At 47.9% G+C, this 17,307-nt stretch overlaps 2 protein-coding genes across 7 annotated transcripts in view; one reads left to right on the top strand and one right to left on the bottom strand.

Moving 5' to 3' along the window:
• Positions 1-727: 727 nt before the first annotated feature.
• Positions 728-6,435, bottom strand: MICOS13 (mitochondrial contact site and cristae organizing system subunit 13). 2 transcript variants are annotated; one of them, XM_075903117.2, is made up of 4 exons: positions 6,172-6,330; positions 3,050-3,206; positions 1,943-1,994; positions 728-947 (listed from the first exon to the last, which is right to left on the bottom strand). In XM_075903117.2, exons 1-4 carry the CDS (start codon positions 6,201-6,203, stop codon positions 850-852), a joined length of 339 nt encoding a protein of 112 aa, XP_075759232.1. In that variant the 5' UTR covers positions 6,204-6,330; the 3' UTR covers positions 728-849. The 2 variants fall into 2 exon arrangements, with proteins under 2 accessions (XP_075759232.1, XP_075759230.2); XM_075903115.2 differs by lacking the exon at positions 3,050-3,206 and having other exon boundaries at positions 6,172-6,435.
• The window catches only part of HSD11B1L (hydroxysteroid 11-beta dehydrogenase 1 like), a 34,762-nt gene continuing 23,824 nt past the window's right edge, over positions 6,370-17,307 (top strand). For 4 of the 5 annotated variants that reach the window (XM_075903099.2, XM_089774917.1, XM_075903096.2 and 1 more), the window contains exons 1-3: positions 6,370-6,500; positions 14,002-14,125; positions 16,370-16,541. Coding sequence is in view for 4 of the 5 variants with exons in the window: in XM_089774917.1 (XP_089631043.1) it covers positions 16,457-16,541 (85 nt within the window). In the remaining variant the exon portion in view is untranslated. The remainder of the gene's footprint in view (positions 6,501-14,001; positions 14,126-16,369; positions 16,542-17,307) is intronic. The other variant, XM_075903097.2, reaches the window with a different exon arrangement.

The following is a 17,307-nucleotide window of genomic DNA, read 5'->3' as shown; positions in this document are numbered from 1 at the left end:
AAGCAGCTGATTTCTTACAATAGATCGTCAGTGCTTTTCCGGAAATTCAAGGGGCCAGTGTAGACAGCTCGCAGCTTATTCCGGAAAAGCAGCTGCTTTTCCGGAATAAGTGGCCCAGTGTAGACACAGCCCAGGAGTAAATCTACTGAACTCTATTGTGAGGCTATAAGAAACCATTATGATCAATAGATTCAATGTAACAAAAGTAGTGGAGAGGTGTCCTGAGAAGAGCATTGCAAAGCTGATTTTGCCACTTTTATTCATGATAGATCACACAGATGATCCATGCTGCAAGATCAAAAAGATTCAGTATTGGAGTGACACAGCCCAAAATAATGTGTCCAAAAAATCCACACCTTAGTCTAATAGTTTAACAAGCTTAGGGCAGTAAAAGGTAAAAGCCCCCTTCCTCCCCCACTGAAAAGAGTTCTACAGCAATGTGCAGAACTTGTTCTTGGGACAGATCTTTTTATAATGTATGTGGCTGGTTAATTGTCTGGGGTTTTTATTTTTAGTGACATAGAACTGAAATAGTTGGCATACTTTCTAGTGGATGAAGTTTTCTGATGGTCTATTTAGACTGTAAGCTCTTTAGGGCAGAGTGTATGTTTGTGTACAGCATCAACATAACAGGGCTCTGATCTCCTGTGTGGCCTCTAGGTGCTACTGTAATAAAAAGAACAATAATTGCAGATCTTGCATGCTAACACCAATCCAGATGCAAAGGGACGTGCCAGAGTCTTTTATTGGAGCCTTTGCATGATGGATGAGCTGCCCTCTAGTGGTGTTTACTACATTTCATCCCAGACACAGTAGCATCAAGGTAACAGCTAGCGTCTGAGAGAACGTTCACTTGATGAGGCCCTTCATGTACTTCCAGCCATCCTGGGTGTATTCCTGGATCTTCCTGGGAGCCACAGATAGAGCAGACATAGTGGCCTGAACTCCTGTAAGAAAAATAGTGGAGAGATGTTCTGAAAAGAGCATTACAAAGCTGTTCTTCATGATGGAACACACAGATCTCACCAGGTGAGATCTATGCTTATGAAGGAAGCTTTTTGACAAACCAAAACATGAATAATTCTTGACTCTATTGAGGTTTTACTGTCTCATCTGTCATCAGTGGACACTGAGATGGGGAAATCTGTCCCACACCACCAACTCTAAAGGATGGTTTTGTGGTTAAAACACAGCATCAATATTGGGGAGATCTAGGTTTTATTTTTGCTCTTCCCACAGACTACCTTTATGAAACCTTGGGCAAGTCACCAGTGGACTGGAGTTTTCCCATTTGTAAAATAAGGAAATTTAGCTATATTATCATTTGCTAAGTATCTACAGATGTTTTGAAAAGCTCAGATAAAATTGCTAGAGAAGAGTAAAATATTATCTTAAGGTGGTACAGGATTAAAGGGAAACATCTTTCCTTTTCACACTAGTATAGCAGGGCAAAAGTTGAGATCAACAGTACTAAATATCCTTATACAACATGCCAGTTGTGTTTATAAACTCTTCAATCCTTAATCAGAGACAGGACTTTTCAGGAGTAAAATTCATCATAGTATCTCTTTATACTGCTACCTCCATGACTACTCAGTTTTGCTGTCTTAAATTAGCTCCTGCATATGTAAAAATAAAAGTCCCTAGCTCTTACATGGCATTTTTCATCAATAGCTCTCAAAGTGCTATACAAAGGAAATCAGCTTCATGATCCCTACTTCACAGATGCAGAAACTGAAGCACAGACAGGTAGGCCATGGTTACCCAATAGGCCAGTGGCAAAGCCAAGAATTAGAACCCAGATGTCCCAAATTCCAATCCAGTGCTCTGTTCGCTAAGCCATGCTGCCTCTCCTCCTTTTATCCTTCAATCTAATGGACCAGCACTCTGGGATACATTTTTTGACTGAAAGTAGCTTAAACAGTAAAGGGTCAAATCTTACCTGTGTTCCAGGTTTCAGACACAGAAAAGTCAAATTTTGGAGTGGATGGAACCTTGGGGAAAAGAGAGAGAGAAAATGTAGAGAAAATTCAGAAGTGTTTGTGCACGCTAGCTAGCTACACAACTGCTAAAGAGGGATAATGCCAACCACAAGCTACCATAAACTCCCTGGACCATCTTGGGCAAATCACTTAAGCTCTGACTCAGCTGTCAAACTGAGCCAAAGGGTAACATTTACAAAAGTAGCTTAGGCACTTAAGCCACTAAGGTGACTTACAAAATGATACATATTCTTCTTTCCTAAATCAAGGATTGGGGAGAAACGTTGTGGGGCGCACAGGGCCAGCGGGGGACTCAAGCAGTCCCCCGCTGGCCCCGTGCTTCCTGCAGTGCTTTCACCTTTGAAGTGGCAGTTCAAAGGCAGAGGTGCCCTTATTGACTAATTGAATGGTCGATGCAAATTGCATCAACTATTCAGTTACCCAGTAAATCTAAATTTAACATCCCTACTGCTCGCTCTGGGCTCCTGGCCACAGCCAGGTCCAGGCTCCCAGCCCCTGCTGGCGCCCAGAGTCCAGGCTGTGGGATCCCAGCTGCTGCTGACCCTGTAGGTTCCGCGGTATTGACCACCACAGGCAGTGCTGGTGCCACAGGCTCCGTATCACAGTTTAAATGGTAGGAGGAACCAATAAGCATCAGCTTATCAGTTAACTTTTTAAACTTATATCCCTAATTTATATACAACTTGATTAATATTAAGCAAAATGGCAGAAATGGATCTTTAAGAGGGAGGATCAATGCATTGATGTTTATAAAGTGCTTAGAGATCCTCAAATGAAAGATGGCTGAGGCATATCAGTTATAAAAATCCCTCCCAGATCAAATTTTCATTTTCTTTCCTCTTGTCCTTTGCAAGTTCTCAATAAGTTTAAAAATCTATTCTCCTTCAATTCCCTTGTATTAAAATAAATAAAAATAAGTCTGGCTCCACTGAAAATGACCTAACATCCATTGACAACAATAGAGCCAGGATTTTATCCCCCCACTTTCCCTTCCACCCTCATCAGCATGAGAATTTGCTAACCAGGTTTATTCGCATAGCCCTTACCTCCCAACCTATGTAATTTGCCCATTCCTGTACAGCTGGAGGCACTGCTGAGCGAGCCTTTTTGAGGGCATCTGCCCCTCGATTGCCATTCCCCAGCAGCCCCTGATCAAATGCCACGTACACAGCAGCTCCTGCCAGGCTTCCTTTGATGACAAACCTAAGAGGGAATGAGAAGCCAGGGAAGTCCAGTTTGCATTACTACAGAACAGTGCTTTTCAACCAGCAGATTCCGACCCCCAGAGGGGATCACATAAGGCAGGGGTGGGCAATAACTTTTTGCTGGGGGCCACTTAAAAAATGTGGGCCTGGGGAGCATGCAAAGCCTCTTCTCACCCTGCCAGGAGCATGTGGGGCTTCTAAGTGTTGTGTGCTTCTCACAGGGTGGGGGAAAACTTTGCGCATTCTCCCACCCTTAGGCCCTTAGGGTATGTCTACACTACCCTGCTAGTTCGAACTAGCGGGGGTAATGTAGTCATCCGCAGTTGCAAATGAAGCCCGGGATTTGAATTTCCCGGGCTTCATTTGCATGAAGCTGGCCGGCGCCATTTTTAAATGCCGGCTAGTTCGAACCCCGTGCCGCACGGCTACACGCGGCACGAAGTAGCTAGTTCGGATTAGGTTTCCTAATCCGAACTAGCTGTACTCCTCGTAGGAAGCCTAATCCGAACTAGCTACTCCATGCCGCGTGTAGCCGCGCGGCACGGGGTTCGAACTAGCCGGCATTTAAAAATGGCGCCGGCCGGCTTCATGCAAATGAAGCCCGGGAAATTCAAATCCCGGGCTTCATTTGCAACTGCAGATGACTACATTACCCCCGCTAGTTCGAACTAGCAGGGTAGTGTAGACATACCCTAATTCCCCTGGGGGTGGGAGAGGAACAGGGCCTCCGTGGGCCAGATCAATCCACTTGGCAGGCTGAATCTGGCCTGCGGAGGCCCTTTTACCCAGCCCTGACATAAGGGGCTCGTCTACATTGGCCCCTTTTCCGGAAGGGGCATGGTAATTTTTGAAATCGCAAGAGGGAAATGCGCGGGGGATTTAAATATCCCCCGCGGCATTTAAATAAAAATGTCCGCCGCTTTTTTCCGGCTTTTAGAAAAGCCGGAAAAGAGCGTCTACACTGGCCCCGATCCTCCGGAAAAAAAGCCCTTTTCTGGAGGATCTTATTCCTACTTCAAAGTATTCTCCTTCAAAGTAGGAATAAGATTCTCCGGAAAAGGGCTTTTTTTCCGGAGGATCGGGGCCAGTGTAGACGCTCTTTTCCGGCTTTTCTAAAAGCCGGAAAAAAGCGGCGGACATATTTATTTAAATGCCACGGGGGATATTTAAATCCCCCGTGCATTTCCTTATTGCGATTTCAAAAATTACCATGCCTCTTCCGGAAAAGGGGCCAATGTAGACGTAGCCAAGGGGTTGAGGGAAATATGTAGGGGGAGGGCTATTATAAGGCATTAACATTTTATTTCAATCTAAAGCGAAGAAAATACAGTGCTCCCACTTCCCACCACCCTTACCCTTGAAGATCAAATATGCCACACACAAAAAAGATTATTGATGCTTTTTTGCTACTTTTAAAAACTCTCATAGTAAATGTAAGGGGGTCATGGAAATCCATTTTTAACAAGGGTTCCTATTGTATCTCACTAATAAGATCTCAGATTACATGGTAGAAATATCTCTCTATAATGCTGTGAATTACATTGCAATAAGTATCTCATGCCAACCCCTTCTGAATTGTCTCTTTAGGACTCCTACAGAGTATTGGATGTGCAAAGGATACAAGCATGGACAACTAGCGTTGACCCTGCAAAGGGAGATGGAGAGACTTTGGCCCCATTTGTTTCTTTAAAATTGATGAGAGGCCTGCAGGATGTATTTTTTAACAGAGGGAAGTGGAGGAGTTATGCCTCATTTTTTAACCTTATAATCACAGATTCTGTCTAATCTACTAGGGATGTTAGATAGCGGGTAATTAAATAGTCATGTAACCACATAAAATTTGAGTGGGTACATGACTATTTGATAATTCCCAAAGGGTGGGGGTGGCAGCCAGTGCACTCCTGGCAAGCCCCCTGCCACCCCATCAGAGCCAATGGGATGCAGAGCAGCCTCTGTCCACGTGGAGCTCAGACCCACCAGAGACTAGGGATGTAAGCGACTAGTTAACTATCGAATAAACATAAACCGGTTCTCCAAGCATTGTCGGGAAGGGGGAGGAGGTAAGAGAAGAGAGGCAGAGGCATAGCTATAGCTGGGATGGGCACCTTTGGGGGTTACCTTGTCCTACCTTCTTATACTAGAGCCAGCACTATCCCTGGGGCAGCCCATGTTGGCTGTCTGGCAGTACCCAGGAAGGGCCGAAGGGGACAGCATTTTGAACCCACCACCCTGGCTCCTCAGGTGAGTGCCTTTTCCCCTAAGACACTCCACATCAATGGATTCTTGGCTCACTCCTGCTCCCCCAGGTGCCACCTCTGCTTTTTAAATGTATTAAGAGCCTGGTGGAGCTGCAGCGGGGTTAGCCCCCGGGGCACACAGAGGGGAGTGAAGGGGGTCAGTGGGGCAACTGGGCGAGGGGTTTTAGAGCCAGACTGAAGGAGGGAAATGGGGACGTTGGCGGGGTTGCGGGGAGATGGGAGGAAGGGAATCAGATGGGAGAGGTGGGGGAAGGAGACTGGAGGGGTGAGGGGCAGTTGGGGGAGGCTCAAGGCGGCAGTAGGGAGAAGGGACAGTTGGGAGGAGAGAAGAGAGCTGGGCAGTGGAGGGTGAGTGAGGGGGCGGGGACCAGTTGGGGGAGGCTGAGGAGCAGGGGGGCAAGTTGGGGGGAGGGCAGTTGAGGAGCAGGGGGGGAGGGAGGCTGAGGAGAGGGGGGCGGGGGGCGGGGAGCCGTTGGGGGAAGACTGAGGAGCAGGGGGCAGTTGGGGGGCGGGGGGGGGCAGTTGGGGGGAGGCTGAGGGCGGGGGGAGGGGGGGTGGGGAGTTGGGGGGGCGGGGAGCCGTTGGGGGAAGACTGAGGAGCAGGGGGCAGTTGGGGGGGGCGGGGAGCCGTTGGGGGAAGGCTGAGGGAACGGAGAGGCAGTTGGGGGGGGCGCTGCGGAAACCCGAGACGGGTCACTTCCTCACCTGACGACGGGGAAGACCCGCGAGGAGGCCATGAGGGCGTCCTAAGGGCAGGAGCGCGCAGGCGGATCCGCGCCGCACAGGCCTTCGGGCGATGTAGTCTCCGCTCCCCGCGGGTGCCTCAACCGCCTGGTCACGTGGGCAGTACGGACGGGTGGGGCCATTGTTACTGGCACAAAGCCCCTCACTCAACCCCGCCCCCAGCAAGCCACGTGAGCAGGTCCCACATACTTCCGCCTCGGTAGCTGTCATGGCGGCCAGGCTGGGTTCAGCTGAGGGTGAAGGCAGACACGTGATCTCCCTATCTCCTAAGGTCACCCTTGTGCAGACAGGTGGGTCTGGCTCTGGCCGGGGCGGGTCCAGAGGGGGGTGGGGTAGAGGAATGGAGGTGGGGGCAGGCACGTGCCGGGCACCGAGCAAAGTAAATACCAGCGCTGGGGGGTCCCGCGGCTGTAACGCTGCTGCTCCCCAGCCCCGGTGCCGGCAACAAGCTGCCCCCGCAGCGCCTCCCGCGCCCTGTAGTGCGGGGCTGGGCTGGGCTTTTGCTTTCCGCGCGTGTCGGAGGGGGGCTGGACTGGGCTGGCTCTGCAAAACCAGCGCGAGTCTGGGGGCACCTTAAAGTCCAACGTGTTTAGGGCATAAGCTTTGCTGGGCTGCAGCTCGTGTCGGCAGATGCGGGCGGCTGCTGATGGGAGCTGCAGCCTATGGAGACGCTTATGCCTTAATACATGTGCTCGTCCTTAAGGTGCCACCGCGCTCGCGTTGGGTTGCAGATCGTATCCTTAAAGGAGGAGTAATGAGTAGCCCCCCCTCCCACACCCTCTCCCCTCCACACGCTTCTCTGCCATAGCACTTCGCCTGTGCCTACGGCTTTCCATCCCACGGGTGCTTAGTGGGACATGATACAAATGTAATCCTGTCGACATTTTTTTCTTGGGATTTGGAATCCGATTTAAATGCTTACTTGGGGCGGGGGGGATTGGAGCTGGTGAATTCACTTGACTGTGTTGACGAATTTTTTGCATTTATTTTGCATGTCAGGTTTGATATGTTTTGAGGCTTGTGTGGGAATTTGTGGCACTGTGTAAGGTACACCTTGTTGTCCGTTCTCAATCTAATGTTGTTAGATTTTTCAGTTCCTGGGTAACACGTGGAGTTGTGCTGATTCTGCAGTTTTTGGCTAGGCTGGCCCTTTAAAGATAGACATGAATTTTAATCCTGTTCGTTCAAAACAGACAGGTATAGACACGATGCACTAAGGTTTCATAGATCATTATTTTGGAGAGATTGAGAGAGTAAGAGAATACTAGGGGGCTGTGCCCACCTGCCTGCCACATTTGCCAACCTCCCTCTCCCCCCCCCCATGCCCCCGGTCACTTCATTCTCCAACCCTCCCCTGCCACTAAGCTCTTTGTGGCTACTACATTCAGCAAACTGCCCCCCCCCCCACCCCCCGCATGGCCACTAAGCCTTACCACCAGCCTGCTCCTGCACCCTTCCTTGCTCCTGCACCCTCCCACCAGGCCAGACACCCTAACCCCCAGCCTGCTCCTGCACCCTCTCTCCTGGCCAAACTCTGCACCCTCACCCTCTCCTGCACACCACCTTCCGCCCTGATCCTGCACTCCCATCTCTGTCCCACTCACTGGCAGAGACAGGAGGGGGGCACACAAGGGAGAGAAGAGGCCACGTGTTTCCCACCTCCCCAGCGCCCCAGAGCAACAGGGAGGGTGGGCACTGGGGTCAGCAACACTTCACCCCCAGAATGCCCGGAGCAGGTATTGTGGAGGATAGAATGTGGGCAGGGCCATGCTGCTTCCCCTTCTCACTCTGCTGATGACATGATGATGCAATTCTGTCGTCAGGCAGGAAAAACTTTTTTATATATAGAGAAAGAGAAATGCTCCCCCCCCCCCATATCAGTGATAAATCAAGCAAGTTAATGGCATCTGATGTCCTGCATGTTATGAGATTTGTAGGTCTCAGTACAGTTCTCTGTGGATAAGTATCTACATGACTAAGACCATCTATAGTCTCAAAGCTTACATACTAAAGTGCTTAGGTAGATCAATGAACACAATATATAGGCCAAGAGAAGGAGGGCTGAGAGGATAGATAACCACCCTTTAAGCTGTTTGGGAACTTGAAGAATGGTTGTGTAGCTAATGCACAGGACAGAGAGTCAGAACTTCTGAGTTCTGTTGCCAGCTCTGACCTTTCTCACTCTGTGCCTCAGTTTCTCCAGTCTGTGAAATGGAAATCATGATATTTACTCTACTCTCAGAGGAGGCTGCAAAACCAGATTCTTTAACTTTTGAGTTGCTGTGTACTATACTACAGGTCTGTTTCTGATCTCTCTTCACATTTGCCAAGATATGACTGCACTGACTTTAAAATAATTCCTTCTTATTTACTCTGGACTAGGAAAGTTCAGAATTGGGCCCTGCATAACCCAAACATTTAATTTAATTGCAGTTGGCTGTTTTAAGTGTCCAGCCGCTTCTAGCTGCAAACCAAGTACCGCTTACCTAGAAATAATCTTGATATCAAAAGGTCAGGCCAAACAGCTGCATGATTTGCAAGTCTTGCTAATCAGAAGAGTAGGGAGGTGACAATGTATACATTTAAACTGAGGCAGTAAGGGGAAGGAGCAGGAGCCAGTGCTGGGGAGGGGGGGAGCTGGCTTAAAAGCTGGTTCCTCCCAGCACCATCTCTGTGAGAGGCAGGAGAGGCAGAGGGGCAGTCCCGGCTCGTGCTGGGTCCCAGATGCTACGCCTCTGCTTTTTAGATGTAGTAAAAGCTGCATTTAAAAGGCAGAGCTGCAATGGTCTGGGACCAAATGCTAGAAGTCTAAATAGTAAAATGGGTGAACTAGAGTGCCTAGTTTTAAAGGAGGATGTTGATATAATAGGCATCACAGAAACTTGGTGGAATGAGGACAATCAAAGGGACACAGTCATACCAGGGTACAAAATATATCAGAAGGACAGTGCTGGTGGGGGAGTGGTGCTATACGTGAAAGAAAATGTAGAATCAAATGAAGTAAAAATCTTAAATGAGCCAAAATGTTCCATAGAATCTCTATGGTTAGTTATTCCATGCTCCAATAATAAGAATATAGCCTTAGAGATGTATTGTCTCTCCCTGATCAGGACTGTGATAGTGACTATGAAATGGTAAGGGAGACTAGAGAGGCGTATCAAATTGAAAACTTGATAATAATGGGGGATTTCAACTCTCCCCATATTGACTGGCTACACATCACCTCAGGATGGAATGCAGAGAAAATTTTTTGATACCTTAAATGACTGCTTCTTGGAGAAGCTGCTTGTGAAACGCACAAGAGGAGAGGCTATTTTTGATTTAGTCCTAAGAGGAGCATAGAAAGTGGAATCTGAAGTGGCGAAGTAAATATAACTGAACCACTTGGAAATAGTGACCATAATGTAATAAAATTTAACATCTCTGTGGTGGGAAAAACACCTTAGCAGCCCAACACTGTGGCATTTAATTTCAGAAAGGGGAACTACACAAAAATAAGGAAGACAGAAATTAAAAGGTAAAGTGACAAAAGTAAAATCTCTGCAAGCTGCATGGAAACTTTTCAAAAACACTGTAATAGAGGCCCATCTTAAATGTATACCCCAAATTTTAAAAACACAGTAAGAGAAACAAAAAAGTGCAACTGTGGCTTAATAACCAGCTGAAAGAAGCAGTGACAGATAAAAAGATATCTTTTTTAAAAGTGGAAGTCAAATCCTAGTGAGAAAAATAGAAAGGACCATAAACTATGTCAAATTAAGTCTAAAAATTTAATAAGAAAAGCCCAAAAGGTGTTTGAAGAACAGCTAGCCAAAAATTCAAAAAATAATAGTAAAATGTTTTTTAAGGACATTGTCGCGAGAATCACAGGTCCAATGATGAATACCCAAGGGGGGGAAGGACAGAACCAGGTGGACAGTTTTATCAAATAAAAATTATTTATTTATGACAGTGGTGAATTTATAGTATTTATTCTAAGATTTTTAATAGACCGCCTTAATAATTAATTTACAGTATTTATTATATTTATTCTATGATCTCTAGTTAAATGTGTCAGAGAGATAAGGATGGGAATGGCCAGGGGAATAGTTTGTAATCTTAAAATATCCAGCTACACTAATTAAATAACAGTGATAACTACAAACTCTATGTACTATCCAAAAACAACTACAACACTAAGCTTATACAACAAGAAAAAATCAAATCACACATGAAACATTTCACAGATATCGGTTCGGTTGTGAAGGCCTTAGTTACGCCCGAGAGTCGGGGGAGGTGGCTGGTCGGTTGATCAGGCTGGCAGCGCTTTGAAGTATACGGGAAGGCACACGCACGGTGGTACGTGTGTTGTGAAGACCTCCTTGAGCGAACTGTCTCCAAATCTGCACATCGCTTTCCTTGCTTGCATATTACCATATATGGCCCAATGGTCACCAAGTGGGGGGGGGTCTGTGTCCCAAGGGTTGGGCCGAAACTGTGCAGGTTTCATGCGATCAGGTAAGCCCCGCAGTTCTCACGCCAAGGTGACGGGTGGGAGAGTCTGAGACTATTTTCCCCTTTTCACACCTTCCCTTTTTCTAAAGGCAATGGTATGCAGGAAGGGTGCGGCCGGTTTCTCTCAAGGAGTACTGCAGCCCATTATAGCAAGAGCCGCCTGGCCAAACTTTTTTACTGGGGGGGGCAGTTTCTTTTCTCGAACAGACATCAGAGGCAGGAAGCTGGCTAAACAACTACTGGGGCCCTTGAAAGATCGAGATGCTAAGGGAACACTCAAAGATGATAAAGTCCTAGCAGAAACGCTAAATTAATTCTTTGCTTCAGTCTTTACAGCTGAGGATATTGGGGAGATTGGCTCCAGTTTGGGTTTCTTTTTAGGTGACACATCTGAGGAATTGTCAGATTGAGGTGTCATTAGAGGAGGTTTTGGAACAAATTGATACATTTAACAGTAACACGTCACCGGGACCAGATGGCGTTCACCTAAGAGTTCTTAACTCAAATGGGATATTGCAGAAATATTAACTGTGGGTTGTAACCTATTCTTTAAATCAACTTTCATACCTAACGACTGGAAGATTGCTAACATCACACCAATATTTAAAAAGGGCTCTAGAGGTGATTCTGGCAATTACAGACCGGTAATTCGGACGTCAGTACCAGGCAAATTAGTTGAAACTATAGTAAATAACGAAATTGTCAGGCATGTGGATGAATATAATTTGTTGGGGGAGAGTCAACATGGTTTCTGTAAAGAGAAATCATGCTTTACTAAACTGCTAGAGTTCTTCGTGGGGGGTCAACAAACATGTGGACAAGAGGGATCCAGTGGATATAGTAGACTTAGATTTCCAGAAAGCCTTTGAAAAGGTCCTTCACCAAAGGCTCTTAAGTAAAGTAAGTTGTCATGGGATAAGAGGGAAGGTCCTTTTGTGGATTGGTAACTGGTTAAAAGACAAGAAAGAAAAGGTAGGAATAAATGGTAAGTTTTCAGAGGAGAGAGAGGTAACTAGTGGGGTTCCCCCAAGGGTGTGTCCTGGGACCCATCCTATTCAACTTATTTATAAATGATCTGGAGAAAAGGGTTAACAGTGAGGTGGCAAAATTTTCAGATGATACTAAACTTCTCAAAATAGTTAAGACTAAAGCAGACTTTGAAGAGCTTCAAAAAGATCTCACCAAACTAAGTAATTGGGCAACAAAATGGCACATGAAGTTTAATGTTTATAAATGTAAAGTCATGCACATTGGATATATATTTGGGATTATTTTTTCCAATATGATGGGGACTAATTTAGCTACAACTACTCAAGAGAGAAATCTTGAAGTCATTGTGGATAGTTCTCTCAAAATATCCACTCAGTGTGCAGCGGCAGTGAAAAAAGCAAACAATGTTAGGAGTCATTAAAAAAGGAATAGAGAATAAGACAGAAAATATCTTAATGCCTCTATTATAAAATCATGGTATGCCCATATCTTGAATACTGCGTACAGATGTAGTTGCCTCACCTCAAAATCATATATTGGCATTGGAGAAGGTTCAACAAAATGGCAACAAAAATGATTAAGGGTTTAGAATGGGTCCCATATGAAGAGAGATTAAAAACACTTGGACTTTTCAGCTTAGAAAAGAGGAGACTAAGGTGGGATATGATAGAGGTCTATAAAATCATGACTGGTACGGAAGAAGTGAATAAGGAAAATAAATAAGTTATTTACTTATTCCCACAATATAAGAACTAGGATTTACCAAATGAAATTAATAGGCAGTAGGTCTAAAACAAACAAAATTAAGTTCTTCTTCACTCAGCATACAGTCAACCTGTGGAACTCCTTGCCAAAGGATGCGGTAAAGGCTAGAACTTTAATAGGGTTCAAAAAAGAGCTAGATAGATTCATGGAGGTTAGGTCCATCAATGGCTATTAGCCAGGATGGGTAGGAATGGTGTCCGTAGCCTCTGTTTCTCTGGAGGTGGGTGATAAGGGAGGGATCACATGAGGATTACCTATTGTGATCCCTCCCTCTTGGGCATCTGGTATTGGCCCCTGTCAGCAGACAGGATACTAGACTAGATGGACCTTTGGTTGTTATGACCCACCGTGACCTGGGCCTCAGCTGTCCTAGCTCACACCCAGTCCCAGACTGCTGTGGCTCTGCCTTTTAAATGTAGTAAGAACATTTGAAAAGCAGAGCCACAACGAACTCCATTATCGACTAATTGAGTAGTCGATGGAAATTCCATTGACTACTTGATTAGCTTCCTAACCACTATTTAACATCCCTAACGGTTACATGTAGGTTCCCCTTCCCATGCTGCTGCCTCTGTATTGGAGCCTGTGGGGGAGAAGGACAGGTGGGAGCCGGTGCTTGCAGGGAGCCAGCTCTGATACGGAAGCAGCAGCATGAAGATGGGGACAGGCAGCTCCAAAGGAGCTGGTACTTGTGGGGAGCTGTCTTAAGATTATGTAAATGTGAAAATTTCAGCTGAAAATTTCAGAGGTTACACATTTGCTTAAAAAAAAGAAGCCTTTTTAACATCCCTAATGTTTAGACTGGGGATCTTGGTCTTTAGTGCTCCTAACGTATAAGTGGTGGTGGTGTTATAACTAGAAATGCTTTAATAATACAAATACTTTTTTATTTTAGAAAATTAACTCGGTAGGGATTACTCCTAGTAACCCAATAAAAGATACTGTGAGTAATGTGCTTTGTTTAAGTTAGCTATAAAAAAGTAGTACAAATAAATACCTTAGAAGTCCAAGGGAGTTTATTTTTGGGCAAGAAGCTGAAACCCTCAAGTCCCCAGTGGGAAGGAAGCTGGCCATCGACTCTCTGCTATCACTTCTTTTAAACCATTTCAGACTTTGGAAGTTGTATCTTGGAATGTTCTAAAAACCTTTTGCTATAACATAAATGTGTGTGTGTCTGCGCACATGCAAGAACGTAAGATTTAATAAAAAGGAGTTTTTAAGTAAAAGCATTCTGGTTTGTATAAACCATGTATCAGACAGAAACACTGTGTTCCTATTGATTTATTCCTGATACTGCCTGGGGGGCGGGGGAAAAGTAGTAACATAACCACTGCTTTGGGTTCTGAAACTCCAAATAGCAAATTGGCAAACTAGTGTGGAGAGTAAGGGAATGATTGATACAAATGTTTGTTTGTTTGCTTGCATACGCAAGGCACTATCGTTAGCTTCGCTGATTTATAGAATGCATCTGATTTGTCAAAGATTTCTTTGTCCTTAGTCCTCGCAGTTCAGAGTAAAAGTGTGTCAAACACCATTTTACAGAGCAGGATCAGTTTCTTTGAGGAGACCCTCCTAGGAGGATTGCCATGTAACAGCAGAGCAGATCGCACATTCAAGCCCGTTAGGAAAGACGTATGAAATAGTCTCAGAGGAACAGCCGTGTTAGGTGAGTCTTGAGGCTTGAATTTCAGATCACTTTGGGATCTAATATGGGGCAGAAGATCCAGATCCAGGAGTGGAAGCTGATCTAAAGATCAAGTCCAACCTGGCATAGCTTTAGGGCAAGGTGCTGTCCAAGCCAGAGTGAAGGGGGGCAGCTGGAGTACGGAGGGCAGGGGAGGTTAGTGTGGGATGATCTCATATTGACAGTGCTTTTGATCTCACATCTATAGGTTTAACTCCATTAACTTCAGTGGTGTTGCTCTTGATTATTCCATTGGAAATCAGAGCAGAATCGGGCCCTGATGAGCAGGCAGTGCCTGTTCAGATAATGCTGTCAGATCTGCAGGTGCAGGAGGGTCTGTGCGGGTGACACCCCCAATCTCATGCAGGAGAAGCTAAAATGCTCCCACGATGTTTGTCTCTCCGGTTGCCTGGTCCTGACTCAGAACTCCAGGGTGGCAATAACTGGGCACTCAGAATACAGTAAAACTCCATTAGTCCGGCATCCAATGCTCCGGGACTCCTGATGGTCCGGCACCATCAGGAACCCGGAAGTTCTGGGGCAGCTGAACAGGCTTCCCTCGTTCAGCTGCTGCTGAAACTGACCAGCAGCTGAATCAGGGAAGCTGGGAGCAGAGCAGCTGGGGTGCTGCCGGGTTGGTCTTGTAGTGCTGCCCCTCAGGGCTGCGGGACCAACCTGGCAGCACCCCAGCTGCTCTTGGGGACACCTGGGGCAGAGCAGCTGGAGTGCTGCCGGGTTGGTCCCACAGTGCCAAAGGACGGTGCTGCGGGACTAACCCGGCAGGACCCCAGCTGCTCTGCCCCAGGGGTCCCCAAGTCAGCCGCTGCTGAAACAGATCAGCGGCTGATTCCAGGAAGCCCGGGGCAGAGCTGCTCTGCCCCGGGCTTCCTGGAATCAGCCGCTGATCTGTTTCAGCAGCGGCTGACTTGGGGTCCCCTGGGGCAGAGCAGCTGGGATCCTGCCGGGTTGGTCCCGCAGCGCTGAGGGGCGGCGCTATGGGACCAACCCAGCAGCATCCCAGCTGCTTTGCCCCAGGCATCGGGATTCAGCCGCTGCTAAAACTGACCAGCAGCGTCAGTTTCACCAGCAGGTTGAATCCGAACGCCTGGGGCAGAACAGCTGGGGTGCTGTGGGGTTGGTCTCCTAGCGCCGCCCCTCGGCGCTGCGGGACCAACCCAGCAGCACCCCAGCTGCTCTATTGCAGGCATCCCCAATTCAGCTGCTGCTGAAACTGACCAGCAGCGGCTGAATCAGGGACGCCTGAGGCAGAGCCGGACTATCGTGAGGGGGGGGCTATGAGGGGTCTGGGGTGGCATCCCCTCCCACCCCACTCCAAACCCCTCATAGCCCCCCCTTCTGATAGTCCGGCATATCAGATAATCCGGCACCCCCTGGGTCCTAAAGGCGCCGGATTATCGGAAGTCTACTGTACTTTCCTTTTTCATGTTGGTTTTAACCAGGGCATATCACAGACTGCTCCCTCTCCGCATGCCTCCAGCTATTCCATTATTGGAGCCACCCCCCTCTAGCTGTTGTTGCTCTGGACTTTGGGGCAGGGAGGGAAGTTGCGCACTCTGGGTCAGACACTCAGCTGCTATAAATCAACTCTCAAAAGCTTATGGCCGAATAAATGTGTTAGTCTGTTTCAGCAAAAATAAGGAGTCTGGTGGCACCTTAAAGACTAACACAACTCCCCCTCTGAAACCTGCCCCCATGCAGAGTTCTGATTTCCAATGCCAGTTTACACTAGCTTGGGCTCCAGCACAGAATTTTGAGCCTGGAGGCCAGGGACTCAGTCGAACAGTTCTGCTGGGGCAGGCAGGGCAAACCCAACAGTTGTGCCGCCCCACTGCTTCCTTTCCTGTGAGCTTCTAGCCACACCAGGACTTTGCTTCTTGCATGCTTGTTATCTATGGTCGGTCTTCTGGTTGTAAGGAGCCTTATCAAAAATGTATCAAAGGTCCCGGTTTTAGCCTGGCTTATCCAAGGGCCATATCTTAAATGAATTAGACCTCAGGAAAGCGCACGACTTGCACTGCATCTAAAGAGGGACTCAGCCCTGCAGTGGTGGGCTCAGGGTCCTACGAATTTACACCATGGAAAGGCTCGCAGCTGCTCCTTTGATCAGCTGGGCCCTGTCCCACTTCTCTGCCTCCCCAGCCTGTTAGCTGCCATTGGAGACTTGCCTCGCCACGTCACACACTTGCCATTGTGCTGTTCACACAGGCCAGTTTGCTGTACATGGGGCAGTGGTTGACTGCTTGAGAGGCTGCACTCGCACTAAGGCTCTTTTCCCCCACGACTTCTGGGAAGATGGTCCTACCTGGGAAAGTGCTTTGTACTGTTGGGATTCTAGCCGGGCTCCTGGCTTTCTTCTGGAGAGACACCTTTAACCCAGGTAGGTGGAGAGAGGAAACAGCCAGAGATTGGAAAGGGGTTTCCAGGGGTGCTGGTATCATTGGTATTGGTGTGCGGGGAGCTGAGGGCCATTGAATCAAACTGTAAACCAGAGGTGGGCAATGGATAAGGCCCCTGGTTTGCCTTGAGACTTGGGGCTCATCCCTCCCCCCAGAAGTGTGAGCCAGCCCTGGTTCTCCAGCCACACAGGGGACACTGGGTTGGCTTGCACTTGGATCAAGACAGGGCCCAGATTGGGCCTGCGGGCTCTTCCTGGCAGGAGCTAGGAAACGGCTCTGCATGCTGCAGGCACCACCTCCCCCTGCTGCTCCGATTGGTTGGGAATTGCATCCAGTGGGAGTGATTGGGGGGGGGCAGTGCCTGCCGTGAGTGCTTCCTTGCCCAGACCCCACTTCCCCACCCCTTCCCATCCAGACCCGGTACCCTCACTCCCAGCCTGGTCCTGTACCCTCCCTCCCAGCCCCCAAGCCCACTCCTGCATAGGAATGTAAAAGCGTAATCAAGTCGACTACTCGCATTTCCCCCTCCTCCCCTGCCTCTAGATCAGAGGCAGCAAGGGGGAGGGGAAGCAGGAGTCAGCTTAAAAGCCAGTTTCCCCCGGTGCCATCTCTGTGGAGTGGGGGTGGGTGGGAGGGAGGAGAGGGGAGGCAGAGGCAGAGGCACAGCAGGGAGCATGAGCGGAAACTGAGGCTTGCGTCCGGTCCTGACAGCTGCGCCTCAGCCTTTGAAATGTAGCAGGAGCCACA

The sequence above is a fragment of the Pelodiscus sinensis genome, chromosome 32 (genome assembly GCF_052426305.1).
Source record: "Pelodiscus sinensis isolate ZL-2025 chromosome 32, ASM5242630v1, whole genome shotgun sequence".
NCBI lineage: Eukaryota > Metazoa > Chordata > Testudines > Trionychidae > Pelodiscus > Pelodiscus sinensis.
The sequence above is the reverse complement of the archived record's forward strand: the minus strand, read 5'-3'. Positions and strand labels throughout refer to the sequence as shown.